Source organism: Malaclemys terrapin, chromosome 8, assembly GCF_027887155.1.
Source record: "Malaclemys terrapin pileata isolate rMalTer1 chromosome 8, rMalTer1.hap1, whole genome shotgun sequence".
NCBI classification, from domain to species: domain Eukaryota; kingdom Metazoa; phylum Chordata; order Testudines; family Emydidae; genus Malaclemys; species Malaclemys terrapin.
Window position 1 is genome coordinate 20,229,472 of NC_071512.1, and position 20,087 is coordinate 20,249,558.

General features: G+C 40.7%; 1 protein-coding gene across 1 annotated transcript in view; it reads right to left on the reverse strand.

The window, feature by feature from the left end:
- CREBRF (CREB3 regulatory factor) overlaps positions 1-20,087 on the reverse strand; it is a 35,757-nt gene that overhangs the window by 6,948 nt on the left and 8,722 nt on the right. The window contains exons 2-6 of the mRNA XM_054037895.1: positions 17,426-17,608; positions 15,521-15,646; positions 12,870-13,935; positions 3,368-3,562; positions 269-458 (exon numbers count right to left, since the gene is read on the reverse strand). Of these exons, the coding sequence (XP_053893870.1) occupies positions 269-458; positions 3,368-3,562; positions 12,870-13,935; positions 15,521-15,646; positions 17,426-17,539 (1,691 nt within the window). The 5' untranslated portion in view covers positions 17,540-17,608. The remainder of the gene's footprint in view (positions 1-268; positions 459-3,367; positions 3,563-12,869; positions 13,936-15,520; positions 15,647-17,425; positions 17,609-20,087) is intronic.

The following is a 20,087-nucleotide window of genomic DNA, read 5'->3' on the forward strand; positions in this document are numbered from 1 at the left end:
TGCCAAAATCTATCAACTAGGCCTGCTTCCAATGGGAAAAAAGTACAATCTAGTTTGAATTTTCAATGTGAATCAGATGTCCTGGTTGTTTTGGGGGATTTTTTGTTTTGTTTTTTTGTTAAAGCAATACTAACCTTACAATGCTTGTCAAGGATGAAGCAGCCTCTCTCCAAGTAAGAAATTCAAAGAGGTCTCACTTGTAAAGCACATGTCTAGAATAATCCCAAATAGGATTAATTCACACAGGTAAAAGCCATTTAAAGTTTACCTGGAAGCTAGTTTGTTCTTTTCTTTTCTTGACCTCGGTCTGGCAGTTAAGGGAAGTTCACTGACTGGTGTCAGGTCACTAATCACCTTATTCAGTTTCCTTAGTTCATTGCCAATCTGGAGAAGTTTTTTGGGGTTAGGAGTCAGGTCTTCCACATCAGTCCTCCGTGACTTCTTTACTGCATATTTTCCTATTTGAATACACAGACGACAGGGTTGAGGGGTGTTAGAATACAGAGACATACAACTAAAAAACATTCTTAAACTGCATCTAGGGAGTAGGTTATCTTTTCATCACTGAAGACCTGGGTGCAACCTGTCAGGTCCCTGTGACCTTTTGCAATGTAAACAGGACCACCACACAATTTGGCACTATTGACGATCCATCCAGAACCAGAAGAGCAGACACTGCTGGTTAGAACTGAGATGCACGAGCAGCGATGGGTGGGATGCAGGATAATCCCTGAACTGTGGATGTTACAAGTCAGGGATGAGGCAAAACAGCAAGGTTTCATAACACCTTCCCACTGTAGCTCATTCCATTAATCTCACTTGCACTGTCATCAAATTCACACCAAGAAATAAAACAATCCATTACTCTGTTATCTTCTTTTCTTCATGAAGTGAGAGTAAAGGGTTGGTATTACAATAAAAGACAGCTTGATCCAAGCACAACCATTGTACAGACTAGTCAAAGCCTTGTGGATATCTTTGAGGAAATCTCTTTATAGATACTGATGTTTATAAAACTTATGCAATTCACATATCTCCTGTATTTCTTTTATCCTTAGTAAAACCAAACTGACTAAGTGCATGAAAAAATCAGGATCTTTATTCCTTAGGAGTATCTGTTTCTGCTGCACATTCCCCTTCTTAAGTTTATTTAAAACAGGAAAGATACTATTTTACTTAAAATAACGGAGATACTGGCAAACACTTTCCCCAGAGACATTTCCCAGCTGAACTGATAACTAAAATGGCTTGTCATAAGGCATCAGCTGGCCTTTCACACACATTAAATTCTGCAACTTCTGGATGCTAACAAAGTGCTCAACTCTACAAGCCTTTTGCATACAGAACTCATTGAGTTAAAGGGCAGTTCTATGTACAAAGGTCTTGCAAGACAGCCCTCCAAGTCATGCCTCTGAAGAAAGTATTGAAGACTTTCTCATAAAAGTGAACAGAAGTGCAAATCCCAATCTGGAATATATATATAATTATATTTGTTAGTGATAAAGATATATTGCTATTTTTACAAGTTATAGGTTTTTCCACATTTAAATAAACAGAAATGCATTAACTGAATTAAAAAAATTTCCACCTCAGACAGAACATCATGCAACATTACTTTTTATAAACAAAGGGTTTGAAAACTATCAATATTAAAAATGACAGAGGAAATTTTCAATTTTAGTAGTGCAAGAGGATGTTAACAATACAACTAAGGAAGTTTGCTTATTTCGTTAACTTCAGTGTCCCTTCAGAATTACGACCAGGTGGGGAACTGCCTACCAGCAGAGGGCACAAGACAGAAGAACAAACTCTATTCTCAAAACTGTTTGTCCTTGACATCATCAATAATGTCCAAAATACGGGAAAGTTGGCTTGTAAAAAAAAGTCACAGGATGGAAATATGACATATGTTCACCAAATAGAAAGAGACAGAATATTACTTTATGGTTCTAAGAGGGTGTAACAAAGAAGTCCAAAAAGATACTTAAGTATTCATAGATAAGATATTATTCCAAAAGCCTGCCACATACACAAGGGTGGAAGGAGTGTGTGAAGAGTAGCCAGGCAAGAGAAACCTCCACCTTGTTGACTTATTCTTTAGTTGACACTTGAATGAAAGTGCATCTCAGTACCATGTATTGGTCAACTCTACTGCAAGCAACACTAGATCTGCCTCCCAGTATCAGGGGGCAAAGATCAGGTTTGTTACTAATTTGTGACATTAGCAGTATTGCACAGAGAAGATTTTAGAACTTTCAGTATTTCCACTGAGACACTTCAGGAGTTACAATTCTCAATTCATCCATTTTCCTCTGGAGGGAAAGTATATTGAAGGTTACTACTGTATATGCAAAAAGAACGAGGAGTACTTGTGGCACCTTAGAGACTAACAAATGTATTTGAGCATAAGCTTTCGTGGGCTAAAACCCACTTCATCAGATGCATGCAGTGGAAAATACAGTAGGAAGATATATATACACACACACAGAGGACATGAAAAAATGGGTGTTGCCATACCAACTCTAATGAAACTAATTGATTAAGGTGGGCTATTAGCAGGAGAAAAAAAACTTTTGTAGTGATAATCAGGATGGCCCATTTCAAACAGTTGACAAGAAGGTGTGAGTAACAATAGGGGGAAAATTAGCATGGGGAAATAGTTTTTAGTTTGTGTAATGATTCATCCACTCCCAGTCTTTATTCAAGCCTAAATTTAATGGTGTCCAGTTTGCAAATTAATTCTAGTTCTGCAGTTTCTCGTTGGAGTCTGCTTTTGAAGTTTTTTTGTTGAATAACTGCGACTTTTAGGTCTGTAATTGAGTGACCAGGGAGGTTGAAGTGTTCTCCGACTGGTTTTTGAATGTTATAATTCTTGACGTCTGATTTGTGTCCATTTATTCTTTTGCGTAGAGACTGTCCGGTTTGGCTAATGTACATGGCAGAGGGACATTACTGGCACATGATGGCATATATCACATTGGTAGATGTGCAGGTGAACGAGCCTCTGATAGTGTGGCTGATGTGATTAGGTCCTATGATAGTGTCCCCTGAATAGATATGTGGGCAGAGTTGGCAACGGGCTTTGTTGCAAGAATAGATTCCTGGGTTAGTGTTTTTATTGCGTGGTGTGTGGTTGCTGGTGAGTATTGGCTTCAGGTTGGGGGCTGTCTGTTGGGTGTCTGACTGGCACTATCTCTTCCCTGGATGCACCTCAGATTCCAAACAGTTAAATAAAAGTTATACTGTTTCAGTGATTCCTTCTCATATAGCAAAACAAGAGCTCCCTTACATGAAGTCAGAGACAGCATCAGTATGTGAAGATGACAACATCAAAGACGCTAACTAGTTACTAGAGAACTACTCTTACCGTGATGGAGCCCATTCTTCTGATACATGTTACTTGGTAACGTATCTCGACTCCACTCCGACGGCCTCAGCATTCTTTCTTGTTGCGATGGTGTCAGCTGCTCACTATACTCCCAAAAGTATCTTCGTTTGCCTCTTTTTCGGCAAGATACTGCAGCACTTTCTTTTAAGTCTTCCACCGAATCATTTTCATATCCTACAGGAATAAATTGCATTAGTCAGTTTATAAACTCAAGATTGGAAATATTCTAATGTGTCTACAGGTACCAAACCAAGCATTCAAGAAACTACAAGTGAGAAGACTTTTAGTTAAAGCCCTCAATGGACTTGCTCCACACTATCTAATTAACCTTGTTTTTCACCTTGTATGCCACTTCGGCATTTGCCATAAATCCAGCAATAGATGTATAGCCATTGATGCAGCTGCAACTGCAATAAGACAATGACTGCTGAATTGGGGAAAGCCTCTCTCTGCTCTTATACCACTGATGATCCAGCTATCCTCTTCTCCACAATCTCCCTATCACACAATGTGAGAGCTGCCATCTCTGCAATTCTTGTAGTGTTGGATAGCCGTCTCGTACCTCCCTCATCACTTTGTCCTTCAATTCTCAGCAAAAACATTCCAGTTCTCCCTCATTTCATAAATGAATCTATTCAGCAATGTAGAATTTTAAACAAAACAAAAAAGCATCCTAAAGGGCAAGTTGGACTAAGAGCAAGATCCTAATCCATCGAATCAGTCCAGAACAAAACTTTGTCTGATTGACACCATTAAAGCTTGGGAAAAAAAGATCACCCTTGTAACATGCCCTAAAGGTCATGATAGCCAGCTTCGTCAGACCAATGGAAGAGAAAAAGTTCCAGTATAGGAGGCCCTCTGTTCAGCATTATCTGCCACCAGCTCCACCTCTCATCTAAACAACTAGAGCCAAGATCCATTCAGTTTGATCCCTTGTCTGCACCTCTTTAATAACAAAGGAGAAAAGATAAATAATCCAATTACAAAGAAAAGATATTTTAGAGTTAAATTAGGATGCAGTTTGTATGAAATATATTACTTAAAAACATGTTTTTATACCTCAGTTTTTAATACCTATACCACCAGGTTACAGAATAGAGAGTTTTCACTCTGCAACTTTATAGCACTGGTACTGGATTATTTTAGTTATCTTTTATTCTCTATCCACTTAGTTCTTCACCGCAATTTTAAATAGGACAATTTTTGAAAAGTAAAATATTGAGCGTTACTTAAAAACAAATTGCAGAGACAAAAATGGATAATTGGGAACAGGACATGGAATGACGTGATGTAATAAGTAAAGATGTTAGTGATTTTATTGCATAGATAGAGAATCTCACTTCAATTTTTTCATGCACCAAGAGAGTAGGGCAAGCGTTGGGATTCTATTTGTTAATTACTGCGTATTTTCCTTTTTAGAAGACAGGATGATGTGAATTAAATATCAGGGTTTTTTCCACCTTGGTTGCCATAATAAATGTAAGAATATAGATTTTATACCTGGGTTGGTAAACTCCCACCATGATTTGATAAGTTTGTTCCCTCTTAAAGCCAACTATAATGGCATTAAGTGTATTATAACACGGTGAAAGCATTGCTGCCAAAACCCTATTGCCTCAAAAGGAGAGGTTACTCACCTTGTGCAGGAACTGGAGTTCGTCAAGTGACCACTTCAAGAGCACACGCATCCCATGTAACTCTGGTCAGAGACTTTTGGTAGCAATGTCTATTTGACCCACGCATGCACCCTACACTTCTTTCTGCCCCACACTGAAGATATTTAGGATTGCACAGGCAAACCACTCCCAGTTCTTTCTTCACCACATAGTCCCATATCGGAAACTCTGAAGCTGAGGAAGAGGAGAGTGGAGAGTGGAGCACCCATAGGGACACACATCTCGAAGAACTCCAGTTCCTGCACAAGGTGAGTGACCTTGCCTTCTTCAACTAGTGTCCCTATGGATATTCTATTTCAGGTGACATCTGAGCAATATCCTCATTAGAGGAGGGAGCTTGGAGCAGAGTCCAACACTGAAGAAAAGATTGCAATCCCAAGGGCAACATCTGATCAAGAAGAATGACGCATTGCATAATGCTTGGAAAAATGTATGTATCAAGGTCCAAGCCTTGCAGATCTCAATAATGGGAATGTGTTTAAGGCCACTTGCCCTAAATCAAGCAATGTGAAAAAGTTGTGAAAAAGGCTAATATCGTTATGGAGTATATTAACAGGAGTGTTGTATGTAAGACACGGGAGATAACGGTCCCACTTTACTCAGCACTGGTGAGGCCTCAGCTGGAGGACGGTGTCCAATTCTGGGCATCACGCTTTAGGAAATATGTGGACAATTGGAGAGAGTCAAGAGGAGAGCAACAAAAAAGATAAAAGGCTGAGAAAACCTGACCTATGAGAAAAGGTTAAAAAAACTGGGCATGTTTAGTCCTGAGAAAAGAAAAGGTGGCGGGGGAGGGAGCTGTTAGTCTTCAAATATGTTAAGGGCTGCTATAAAGAGGATTGTGATCAGTCATTCTCCATGTCCACTGAAGGTAGGACAAGTAGTAATGGGCTTAATCTGCAGCAAGGGAGATTTAGGTTAGATATTTGGAAAAACGTTCTAACTATAAAGGCATTTAAACTCTGGAATAGGCTTCCAAGGGAGGCTGTGGAATCCCCATTATTGGAAGTTTTAAAAAACAGATTGGATAAATACCTGTCAAGGATGGTCTAGGTTTACTTGGTCCTGCCTCAGCACAGGAGGCTGGTCTTGATGACTTCTCAAAGTCCCTTCCAGCACTACTGTTCTATGATTCTAAGTAACGCCACCGAGGTAGAAAGAGATCTTTCAGAATGGGCTCACACTCTAGGAGAAGGGTGTATATTGGCAAATTCATAACAAGAAGTAACATTACTCAGAAATCCACCTTGAGAGTCTCTGGGAGGAGATTATGGACTCTTTGGGCCTGTCAGCAATTGAGACAAACACCTGGGAGACCCTCTAAATGATCTGGTTCTGCCCAAACAGAAGGTTAACACTCTCCTGACATCCAGGTAAGGCAGCATCCTCCCTGGTCTGATGTAGCTTTGGAGGAAAAAAACCTTGGAGATGGAGGACTTGGTTGATGTGAAACTCAGTCAACACCTGAGAAAGAAACTTAAGATGCGAATGTAATGAAATTTTGTCCCTGAAAAACACTATAAAGGGAGGGTCCACAATTAAAGTCCGTATTTCCCCAACTCTTCAGGCAGAAGTGATGGCCACCAACAAGCAGCCTTCATGGACATGTAAAGAAGAGAATAACAAGTGGCCACTGGTTCGAAAGGGTGTTTCATAAGACATTTAAGTACTAAATTTAAATCCCACATAGGAGTGGGTTCTCTAATCTAAAGAAAAAGCCTTCTCAATCCCTTCATGAATCCCACTGTTGTGGAATCAGCCAACACTGATAATCCCTCAGATGAGGAATGAAAGACTGTCATAGTCACCAAATTAACCCTAACAGAACTTAAAGATGATCCTGACTTTAATTCTAACAGATAGTCAAGGACAGGAGGGAGGGAAGAATGAACAGGTGAAAGACGTTGCTTGACAGACCAATGATGGAATCGCTTCCATTTCTGAAGGTAAGTATTTTGTGTACACCTTTTCCTACTGTTTAATAATATTTGTTTTAAAATATAAAGTATTAATTCAGGCTTTCATTTGAAATGCTTTAACTGTTTTTCTTTCTTTCTCTGTATCTTTAACAAAAGGTTAAAAGGATTTTTAATGGGGTGTTTGTCATGGTACTAAGCAGGCTGACATTGCTATAAACCAAACCCCGAATCTTGCTTAATACTGTAATTTTTACACAAGTGACTGGGTCATGTTAACTCCTATGACTCTTTGGGCACCTTTGGGCATTCTAAATTAATAAAGCTTTATACTGTACAAAAACAAAACTGAAATGGCTTACAGGACCATCAAAATACATAACAAAATTCACACTGTGATTCCAAGGATATTTCAAATCTGAAGTTTAGATTACTGAGCCGTTCCTCTTTAGAACAGTGTCCCAAGACACAAGGAGAACAGAAAAGTTACCAAACAAAGATTCTCCAGATAATGACATGGCTGGGTAGATATTAGACATTCAGGGCATTCTGTAAACAGATGGGTTATTAGTTTTCAATTAGTTGGACCCATTCTTTTCAAGAGTTGCTTTACAAGATGATGTATTGGGGCCATTGGGAAGGGAAGGGAAGGGAAAATGATCTAGTTTGATTTTGACCTTGCCTAGATCAAGTCATTCCAGAGGGGCAGCTATCAACGCAAGTGCCCTCAGTTTAGAGTCTAGTACAGGGTTTCTCAAACTGGGGTCTGCGAGTCATGTCTGGGGCTGCCGGCCCCGCTGATCAACTCCTCCCCCTCCCTCCCAGTGCCTCCTGCATGCCATGGAACAGCTGTTCAGCGGTGTGCAGGAGGCATTGGGAGGGAGGGGGAGGAGGCGGAAAGAGATGGGGAAGAGGAGGGGCAGAGGTGGGGCCTTGGGGGAAGGGGTGGAGTGGGGGTGTGGCCTGGGCTGAGTGGAGGGCTTGGGGATCTGTGACAAATTTTACATCAAAATGGTGGTCCTCAGGTTGCTGAAGTTTGAGAACCGCTGGTCTAGTAAAAGAAATGGGTACTGAAAGTTAAGAATATGATCAACCCTACCAAATGCATTCTTTGCTACATCCTATGTGCAAAAGTAAGGGAGTCTGCATCCAATAAGCTACCTGCGATAATCAAGAGAAGAATCTTCCCTCAAATCAGTGGTTTTCAAACTTTTTGAGCTGAGCCCCCCTTTGAGTTACAATTTTTGGTTGTGTCCCCCAACCCAGACAGAAATAGACACAATATCTGCCCCTCCCATCCCAGGTTTTCAGGGTGGGGAAAAAAGCACGTGAGACGGTCTGTGGGGGTGGAGCCAGTGCTGGGCGTGGAGGCTGCCTTGAGCGGAATTCCGCTCAGCTGCAGCAGATGTTGACACTGACCCACAGGGCGGCTCGCTGAGATGAGTCAGGGAGTGGAGGTGGAGCTCCTTCCCCGAGCCCTGACACATGGGGCTGGCATCACCACTTACCCCCCGAACGGTCCTCCATTTCCCCATAGGATGGCACACGCCACCATTTGAAAACCTCTGCCTCACAGAGTTTCAAAGAGCTTTGCAAATATTAAGTGATTTAGCCTTGCAACACCATATTGAGGTAGAAAAGTATTTTACAAAGACAGAAACTGAAATACAGATAAGTTAAGTGACTTACCCAATGTCACACAAAGTCAGTGTCTAAGCCAGAGAACATGATTTCTTAACCATCAATTGTGCATTGTAAAAAACAACTAAAACAAAGAGTTCACAAACAAAAAACCCAGACATGCATGTCTGGTAATTTTTTCCTGAACAGTGTATGAGCGGTCATCCTAATCCCAAAAATCACATACAATTCATGGTAAGGATAAGGAAAGACCCTCGCACTCTTGTTTAGGATTTAAAATGCACTCTGTGACCTACCCCATTTTGTTACCCTGTAACTACCCAGTATTATTAGGGTTCAGGGATTTGAAAAAGAAGTATACAAGTCTGTAGAAATCCTTCTGGACCTGGTTTTCTGGCAAGAACATTTTGGAGCTTGAGACACTTTGCAGGGTGAATAAAAATGGATGATTTAAAAAAAAAAAGTATTTTAACCATAATTTAAAATTAAATTTGAAGTGCTAACCCAGCATTTGATACCAGTAGTAGCTTCTTCAGGTTCAGTGAGAATATTTTTTAATTTCAGTTTGTTCAACTATGTCAGTTCAATGACTAATTCATTAAAAGTCAAGAAACTGAGTGGGAGTTGAATGAGATCTACTAGTTCTAAAATCTTGAAGAACACAGTGATAAGAAAATCAGTTCAATTCACTAGCTACAGATAAGACTTTATTTATTTAATAAATCAGTTTGAAATATCAAAACATGTTTTCATAAATCTTTCTTATGTACCCAGCACATTTTAGGTAGTTTTTTTTTTTAACTAATAAAAATATTGTGCAGTTTGGGGGCATTTTAGTTGAATTCCTATTTCCATCCAAATGCAGCTGGACACAAATCATTAATAAAATATTAATCTAGTAAATAAAAAATGTGTCATTCATCGTTTTCTAACATAACAAAATGTAATAATTAAGACACTGAACAAATGTATTTATTTAAGCAATTGTATAACTTAACATATATGTATAGTTATGCTCCTGGCTGTCCAAAGGATTTATTAAATTTAGTGTAATGGCTATATTTCACTGGTAAGGAACCATTAAAAATGGTGATCTGCAACTGTTAAGTATCAACCTTTCTTTAGAAAAGTAACTGAGTAAAATGCAGACCAAGAGTAAATGTTTCTTGCTTGCTGATTTATATCATGATTGAAAGTTAAATGACATCTTGCTAAATCAGCAGTTCCCAGTCTTTCTAAGCAATTTACCAGCTAGACCTCAGATGAACCAGCTAGTGCTCTTATTCTACTGAATATTCGAATCCAGCATGGAGCTTTGGCTACGCTAAAGTGTATCCCAGCCTAAATACTCCTAGGTCGGAAGATGCTGCATCAATTCTCAGTATTCTAGGAAAGTAGAGCCTAGAATGCCCAGAAATGGTACATATATCAATTTAGGAACTAGTGCCCTAGTTTTATTACTGTATAATGGAAAAGGCAGAGAGGAATTCTGTTTTTAAAACAGTTGGTCCTCTATTAGCTAGTGTGAGAGAGAACCTAGACAACCCACCTGGAATCCCATGCATTGTCAGTTGACCTTTGCTGAAGTTTGGGCTCCTAATGCTCTTACCATACATTAGCTACACTCCTGTCTCCATGTCAGAAAGGCAACTCAGTGCTGGCCTGACAAAGGGAGACTGTAGTTAAATAGACTGAGTCACCAACCCCTGCCCAAAGTGTAATTTTCATTTATTTACTAGATTATCCCTCTTTTCAGCTGCAGATGCAGTGCACATAAGATGACTTGACAATGACTGTGTGAGGAGGAGAAGACCTCAAAACAGTTGTTGCTCAATAGAGATTGGCCATCCACTTTTAGGATATCCTTTAAACTATGGATAATGAAGGAACATGCAGATTATTAGTTTATCATTGTTTCAGATGAGTCAGTGCTTCATAAACCCACAGAAATACAGGGGGGAGGGAAAGGTGAATCAAAGTAGAAAATATACATGATAGGAGTCAATAAAAACAGTATGTTCTTTGTCCTTTCAGTGAAATGCATCTCTGTGTCAAATTTAACTCTCTACCTTTAGTTTCAGTATAACAGAATGAAGTCTTCCTGCTCTATGCTTATTACATCACTTCCTCCTTCCCATCTAGGTGTATTTAGGCTGGGATACACTTTGGCGTAGCCAAAGCTCCATGCTGGATTAGAAAAATAAAGACGCAACAAAAACCCTGGTACGGTATAATTAGACTATATGGTGATTTAATCTTTTAGTTCCACGCTTGGAATAAATGACCTTCATTATTTACTTGAAGCTCCAGTGAGCTTTTATAGACCAAGAGGCTTTTTTATTTCTTAGTTACGCTGCACGTAGGAGCAGTAGTATTTAATAGAAGGTGGAAGGGATTGCTGGTCAGAAAAAACTTTCAAAAGAGCAATTAATGCAATGCCACTAACTGAAATTCCAGCAGTTAAAAAAAAATCCTTTTCAAGATTACATATTATTAAACATGGGAACCTAATAATGTGGCATAGTGGGCCAGGAATTATACAGTACGGCAGGGGTAGGCAACATATGGCACGGGTGCCAAAGGCAGCATGGGAGCTGATTTTCAGTGGCACTCACACTGCCCGGGTCCTGGCCACCGGTCTGGGGGGCTCTGCATTTTAATTTAATTTTAAATGAAGCTTCTTAAACATTTTAAAAACCTTATTTACTTTACATACAACAAGAGTTTAGTTATATATTATAGTCTTATAGAAAGAGACCTTCTAAAACCGTTAAAATGTATGACTGGCATGCGAAACCTTCAATTAGAGTGAATAAATGAAGACTCGGCACACCACTTCTGAAAGGTTGCCGAACCCTGCAGTACGGCAATCAAGTCATACCACACAAAAACGTAACAGAAGCCACTCAAAGCTTCAGAAAAAGAATTAGTTGAGAGGATTCCCTACAGAAGCAACGAAGAGGAAAAGCTTAGAGGATGTTAATAAAGACTTGTAATGTACATGTAGAAGTAATATAGAGCATACTGAATACCCAATACATTGTTTTATACAAGGTCTACTCATGACTTCTTCCTTACAAACATGCTTGACTGAGATTGCTGATTTAAAGTGGAATTTTTTAACTGCCTTTTGAGTTTCCTCCCCAAAGTTATATATTGTCAAGTGTTTGTAAAAGCTGTTAATGGCTATTCTATGCTAGAAAGTTGTGTAAAATGTGTATACCCACTAATAAAACTAGGCCCCTTAGCTACAGGCCTCTTTGCTTATATTTAATCTTTACTGTAATAGTTACTGCATTGTCACCTTCCAGATGAGGGTTAGTTCTCTGTTTTCTACTTGCAGATGAGAGAAGAGTTCTGTCTCCACAGTCCCATTGAATGCTTGCTCTCTGAGACTGCCAATAGGGGGCCAATTAGGGACAATTATAGGATTGATCTGTGTATTATGGACAATTGTCCAGTAGGATCTAAACCAGGGGTCTCAAACATGCAGCCCGTGGGCCACAGAGTTATTTCCTGCGGCCCGCCATAGGCACCGACTCCACCAGCAGCCAAGCTCCCCTCCCCCCAGCCACATAAGGAATAGTTACAGGTGTTTATATTTTATTAAAACCCCGCTTTGTATAACAGTTTTTAAAAGGTTAATACATTGACTTTTAATAGCATACTATATTACTCTTCATTTTTGACTATATTTTTCTATCATTGTATTAAAAGGTTTCACTGATGCGGCCCTCGGGCCATTATACTAGTCCTCATGTGGCCCTCGTGGTGATTTGTGTCTGAGATCCCTGATCTAGACAGACTATCAACTGATTTCACATGGGCTACCCAGGCAACTGTCAGGGGATAAAAATTCTCTTGATACACTAAAAGAAACAACCTATTGCAGAGCTGTAAGGCTCTGTGTATCCCACTATCAAGCAATTGACTCAATACATCCCAGCCTAGGAAAGGGATGGATAGATACATGCAGTAGTGTCTAGTAAGCTGGGAGTCAAGAATTCTACATTCTCTTCCTGATTTTACTACTGACTCTTTGTGACCTTGACCTTCTCTGTGAAACGGGCAGAATACCTACCTAATGGGGTGCTGTGAGGTTTCATGTTTGCATTTGAAATCCTTGGATGGAAGGTCCTATGTAAGTGTTACTATCTATATCTATAAATCATTCCAAAGCATATTTTCCCCAATACTTGCTTGGCAGAAAGAGTTGCCCACCTCCTAATACCACAAAATTCAACAAACCTGGTTCAGAGAAAGTATCACTGATGTCATCATCTTTGTCTTCCTCATAATCTTCTTCCTCATCATCATTTTCAGACAGTTCATGCTCACTGCCAAACCCCTCATCATGGTCCTCATCTTCAATATCTTCCTCATCTTCCTCATCCTCTTCAGGGTCTCCTTTGGTTGGCTGCTCACCCAAACTGTCTGTGACAAAGAGAGAATAATTGTGCTCTTCTTTCTTCTGTGAAGGATCTGAGACAGATGTGCTGGCAGAAAGGCTGCTCTCCCCCACAACTAGCCCTGGAGGTTCCTGGGGTGGGCTGAGGAGCAGCTCCTGAGTCTCTTTAAAAGGCAAAATAGGAGTATTATGACTCTGAAGGGAATCTATCCCTTTCCTCTCTTGTCTCTTTGCTACAGCTCCACAATAGCAGGTGTTCTCCTTTGCTGCATCTGCATGTGCCTGGCTCAACACTGGTCTGCTTTGTGGTAATGGACTGATCTTTACTTTTGCCTTTTTAACATAGTCTTTACATTCAACGTGACTGTTCACCTTCTCATTATTGTACACATTGGTCTTCATGATTTGTGTGCTTGAAGTGGGCTTGCTTGCCTTTTGAACACAGTCTGACAAAGGTGCCTCAGCCTGAATGTTCTTTGAGGAACACACAGGGGCTGCTGCTCTACTTGTGATTTTTTTCCCCGGTAACAGAGAAGTTAAAGGGTTTTGTTTTACACTGAAGAGTGAATCCGAGTAATAAAGTGAATCTGACACAGGTTGAGAGTCCTCACTGTTAAGCTGGGCCAGAGTTGGAGTTTTACTTATCACCTCTTCATCTTGGTATGGGCTTGAGAAATCATCAAGGCCCAGGTAATCCACTTCTTTTGTTCCCCAGATGTCACAGCTGGTTAGTTTGGTGTACTTAGTTAAGTCTTCACAATATGTGTCCCACTGCTCCCAGTTTGAGGTGAAAGCAGCTTCATTATCCAGGATGTCTGTAAAAGACTCTAGATTTTCAATATCTTTGCAGTCCTCCATAGAAAGGAAGTTGTCTCTGGAGCTCTGTTGATAGTCCATTTCTCTGTCCTGTGCATAATAAGACAAGATAACAAGGCACATTTTACAGACCATCCAGCTGCCTGGTCTATAAAAACAAACAAACCCCTCAAACACTGAGTGCTGGTGAAGTGTACCAGCCTGATGGCACATGAGGCCTTTTTATCCCAAAACCAGACACAGCACAAGTAGCTCAGCGTTGAGCTAAAGCAGGGGTAGGCAAACCACGACCCGAGGGCCGGATCCAGCCCCTCAGGGCTTTGGATTCGGCCCGCGTTATTGACCCCCATGGCACCACAGGCCCGGCGCCACTCTCAGAAGCAGCTCCCGGGTGGGGGGACAGAGAGCTCCGCGTGCGTTGCCCTTGCCTCCTGGCACCGCCCCCCACAGCTCCCATTGGCCGGGAATGGGGAACCACGGCCAATGGGAGCTTCGAGGGAGATACCTGGAGGTACGGCAAGGGCAGCCCACACAGAGCCCTCCACCCCCCCTCTCCCCTGCCCCCCAACTCCCTGCCCTAAGTATCCTGCCTGCACCTCGCACCCCAACTCCCTGCCCTGAGCCCCCTCATAAACCCCACACCCGTCCTGCACCCCAACCTCCTGCCCTGAGCTCCCTGCTGCACCCTGTACCCCCTGTGCACCCCAACCCCTGCCCTGAGCCCCCTCCTGCACCCCGCACCCCTCCTGCACCCCAACCCCCTTCCCTGAGCCCCTTCCTGCACCCCGCACCCCCTCCCACACCCCGCACTTCCTCCCGCACCCCAACCCTGTGCCCCGGCCCTGCATACAATTTCCCCACCCAGATGTGGCACTCGACCCAAAAAGTTTGCCCCCCCTGAGCTAAAGTATCTTTTTAGGGGAAAGGTAGGAGCATAGTTTCCATGCTCCATCAATTTTGGGCTTCTCTGCTGAGACTGCCAGCAAGGGTACTGGCCAATTGTGTTATGGGTTTTTGTATTGTGTGCACACCTGGCCACTGGGAACTGGACTAAGACCAACAATTCATTTCATATATAAAAGAGCCATCAGATGGAAATTACTTTAGTTCCCTACTCACCTGGGTCAGATTTATACAAGTGACCAAGAAAAGAAGGGCTCCACATACCAGCCATTACCAATGCCAGATATCCCAACCCTGAAGAGACTTGTTCTAGCCAGATCAATCAAATAATGAATATGAGCAATCTTTTTTCCTAGTCCATGCATGTCTGGTATAGGAAAAATTAGTTATTTCCAACATAAACTTAGTTTACATTTTGTTCTGTTCATGTGTCTCATCCTCAACTTGGGGGAATGTAATGTCTTTCCTAGAGAAGACTATCTTGTTTGGGACTTATGTCTGCATACAACATCCCAGCAGCCATACACCTATCTGCTCAATCTGAGGCTCCTGAACATAAGACATACCAAAGCCTCTGCTGATGGTTAGTTTTAACAGCTTCCTGTAAGTGAAACATCCCAGTTGGTGGCCTGGTGGTTGGGGGCTACATCAGTAATAAGTAGTAGTGAATAATCAGACAGCAGACCTTCACTGAACAGCTCCCTATAGACCATCCCCTCATTTACATGGGAAAGGAAGATGCTACCCAAAGGGAGAAAACAAAGTAACTTACTAGTTCATACATGAAGTCTGGATCTGAACTATTTGCCAAGAGATCTGTGCTCGTCAGCGTCTGTTCTGAAAATGTGTGGCACTGAAAGGCATCCCCAAAAGGAGGGTCCATTCCGCTCACACTGGGCTACAACAAAATTGTTTGATTTTGTTAAGCAAGCTACAAAAGTTATATAAATATATACATATTATATTATATGCGCACTCCTACACCCCATGTACCTCAACTTTGAACTTGTTCTATACTTGCATTTGGAAGACTTTTAGATGAACAAATAAGCAAACAGCCAGTTAACGATATCCAATGCTTTTACCCACATGAGACACTAAAATTTGTATCCATCATGTAGCTGCTAGATAGTTGCTCATTTATTCCTTTTTGTTGTTGACTTGAAATTCTCAGTTGTTTGGTGAGCTTAGTGATATTTTAGTGCTTGTAGAAGTGACAGACTAATACCCCTGGCTCTAGTCAATACTCTTGTGAATGGGCACTATCTAAGTTTTTCATCCACTGCTTCATCAGTGGGCCTTAATCTTGCTTTGCAGCACCCTTACTATTCTAGTCCTGGAAGCTTTAAGTACACCTCAATTATTTCAATCCTGGGTAGAGATTGATGATTTTACCAATTTGTTCCATTACAAACCAATTGCACATCTACTGGGGGAATAGGTGGAACTTTGTGTAGAAACATTTTGCAGTTAGGTTAGGATTACTGGCCACAGAAATAATAAGTAAAAAGTCTCATTCCTGCTTTTTGCCCTTATTCCTTATTTTTTACTCCTGCTTTACTGTTTCCACCCCGTCCTCACGAGACATCACTCATTAGTCCTGGGAGCTAGGGAGGAAGCAGCATTGCATTACTCTCACCTAGAGTTGGGCTGGTATGTGAATCATTGCAGTAATAAAAGACTGTTCCAGGCACCTACCCTCATCAGGAAGACAACTTTGCTGAGCCCTGTTTTATGACAGAGACTACATGACCAGTCGTATCACTACCAGGGCCCAGAAATTCTATGGAATTTCTATACTGATTTTTGCAGCAAGGGTAAGCATTTAGTGTAGTATTCCCAGAGAAGTCACAGCGGGAGACAAGACTGTCAGAGAACCAGACCAATTATATCTCCCTATTTGTGTGTGTGTGCACACACAATAACGGAGCAGTGTAATGCTCTGTCAAAACCAACAGCCAGTTTAAAAACAAAAACAAACAAACAAACTGAAACAATGCTATGAAGCAATGGCAGTTATGGCTGCAAATGAGTTACTGCTATAAGCCTGATTTTTGGTCTCCCTCTAAAATCCACAAAAGAAGTCACACTGGACTCAGACTGGTAGAAGTCAAAATTTCTTCTATAAAATTTGAAATGAACTGGACAAGAGGTTTCTGAATTAGGACACTAGCAGGTCATAATTTGTGGTGTTTGCCTGAAAACCCACCTTGCTAGTAGGTGGTGATCTTGCTGGAAGATGATAAGTGTGTTTGACTGGCTCTCTTTGCAGGTGTCTCATACGTCCACAGACAGAGAGGTAAAAGTGGCTCTCTAGAAAGGGTACCTAGGGTATGGGTTAAGCAGCCGTGAGAGTTAACAACTCTAAGAGCAGTCAAACCGGAGGAGAAAACTTGAGCTTTTAGTTTTGTTTGTCCATTGATGATTACTTTATTATTAAATAAAGCCAAATCCTATAAGGGGACAGTTTTGACTCTACCCAGCATCTTGGCTTTAACTTAAAACAGATTGGAAAAGGCATCTCACTTGTTATAATTTATACTCTTCTTCTGAAGGTTTCTTGTTAGCTCAAAAGAATCCTGTAATTTAACTATACTTTTAAAAATGCAGCAGTGTATGTGTGTGGAGGGAATACTTTACATAAGTAAATCAACCATAACACACACACCAGGCTTACCTGAGGCATTTCCAAGCCCAGATCCCCCAAATCCAATTCCAAACTTCTTGTTTTCTTCACTTTTGGATTCCTTTCCAGCTTTACTTCAGTGTCAGTGGGTAGCATATAACTCATGCAATGAAAGGGATAGAGGTTTTCCCTGAAATAACTTCACACACGGAGCTCTTCTCTCTTTGTAGACTTCTGTGTAAAATGAACATACCAAACACCAAAAGTTAACCTTTATTACACTACAAATTAAGAGCCACAAAAAGAAGAAAAATACAGGGGGGTTTTCCCTTCAGAAAAAAAAGTTAGTATCCCAACATGATCATTTCTGAGGGAGCAAAAAATAAAAATCCCCTGCAAAACTGAATAGACCTCATGCTGGAACATGCTACAAGAATTAGTTCTCCTCTCCTCCTGCACCCTGGTGTAAATGAAAAAACATGGAACAAACAATCCCCGTGCAGACCTTGCTGCTAGTTTAGACTATTTTCCATTACCTTTTGCCTCACTGTGTTTGTATGTCCTCTATCTAGATTGCGAGCTCTTCAGAGTAGAGACTGTCTTTCCACATGTCTGGAAAGTGCCCAGCATACTTTTAGGTCAATACAAACAACAGTCTTCATACATTTAATATCACAAAGTCTATAAATTCTAGAATGAGACTCATGTAATCATGATCTTTTCCAAAGTGGATATTGAGGGCATACCTGTTTTAGTGTTTTCCCCATCCTTCTCTTACAAGTTCAGCCCATCCACCTCAAGCTACAATTTAATCAGTTTCTCATGCAGTAACATCTAGTGGGAGAAGGGAAGTGCAGCAGACACACTCACTATTAAAAAGGGGAACTTTCCTATTGGAACTTAAAGTTTGGGCCAATTCCAATTTCGTTATTCTTCCACTGACTTCTGCCTGGGCCTGGGTTGTTTTGATCCAATTTATTCAATAGTAATTTACTTGACTCAATATCTTCTGTAGTCCCTTGGATAGTTCAAATGCATGATTGGAAAGGAGCCCTTATTTAGGCAATCCTGCATTTGTAACCGCATGAGGAAGCAAGGCTATGAAAAAGCGAAGTACTTGGTGCAAACATGACAAAAAGCTCAGAAGATAAATGCTGGTGAGTGCAGGAGAAACTGATTTATACATCAGAACTAACTAGCCATATTCATTCCTGGTGTAATTCCACTGACAAAGGCTGTTACACCAGGGATGAATTTGGCCAAATATTTATTGGCCTTCCTTCCCACACCCCCAAAAACATGAAAGTCTCTTTAAGGAATGATATGCACTGCCTAGATAAATCAGACAGCAGCAGTGTTGTATAAGTATTAAACCGAAATCCCAACTATCAACCCTGAAACAACAGTGCAGGAATATCAGTTGAAACATATTTCCATTTCTTTTAATGTAATTTTTTTATTTTGCACACAAATCTCTTCTAAAAGTGAAACCACTTGCTCAGATTACTTAAGTTTATTGTCATTTTTAAATGCAGAAATAGCACTAGTAATGTTCTCCTACAGCAGAGTAAACATGCCAGGAAAAAAAGAATCCCTTTATAGACGAACTAACACAGGAAGGTAAATTATTCCTTCCCACTGAGGTAGTCTAACATTTTGTATATTGAATTTAGTATTTTTAAAAAGTCATTTATATCTTAAGGTAAGTGAAACAGAATGCAAACAAAGCTCATGCCACAGCAAAATAAAGTGGTTTTTAAATGGCAGAATCACAAATATAAACAACAACAACAACAAAAATAAAAACCCACAAAGTTTCAGATAGCCCAAATTTTAACTAGGCAAGACAGGTCCTCAGTAAGACAATGCTTATGCTTCCAATGAAGCCACCCCTTTTAGGGCCTACATGTCAAATAAAAACCAGCCAGTCTTTTCTGAAGTAAGATTTTCTTTCTAGCCTCATATTTCCAACAATCCCTTTTTTATTTTTGTGACAACTGATGTTTAAACTTTCTGGGAGACTGCCTCAGGGCATCAAGTGTGCAGCCCTTGTCTGTCTCAGTGCACTGAAAACTACACAAAGAAGAGACATCTACAGAGCAAGCTTGCTCAATGCTGTGAAATTTCACATTCGGTCGCAAAATAGAATTGCTCATTAGTCTAATGCAGGAGCAAAACTTTGCACTTTAACTTAAATTTTAAAAAAAGTATGGAAACTCATTTTGGAGCCTGGCTTTTTATATTTGTAGCTGGGGGGATGGAGGACGGGAGGCAGGGTTGAGGAAATAGATCTCATCTTTCAATACTAATCTACACGTCAGAGTCTCTTTGCAATTCTGTATGTTCAAAGGGATCAATTTTATCTTCTATAAACTTAATATGCCAGCATCTTAATGATTTTTGGCATCCAGAATATCTGAAACTGCAAGTCTATGGAGTGTCAAGGTCAAATTCTGCCTTTTTACAATCCATACAACCCCACTGCCTTTGATACACAAGGTATAAAGTCGGGGCAGAATTTTGCCCAAAGCCCTATGGCAATGGGTTCAGTAATGATTTGACACTTCCCAAAAGGTTCTCTGCTCCTCAATCTCTAGAGTCTGCAAGTGTTATGAAGGTTATTAAGGAACGTATCAAACGCTCATAAATTTAAGTATGGTAGTTGTTGATCTCCAACATAAACTCATAGTGTCATATTCTCAAATGTCTCGTG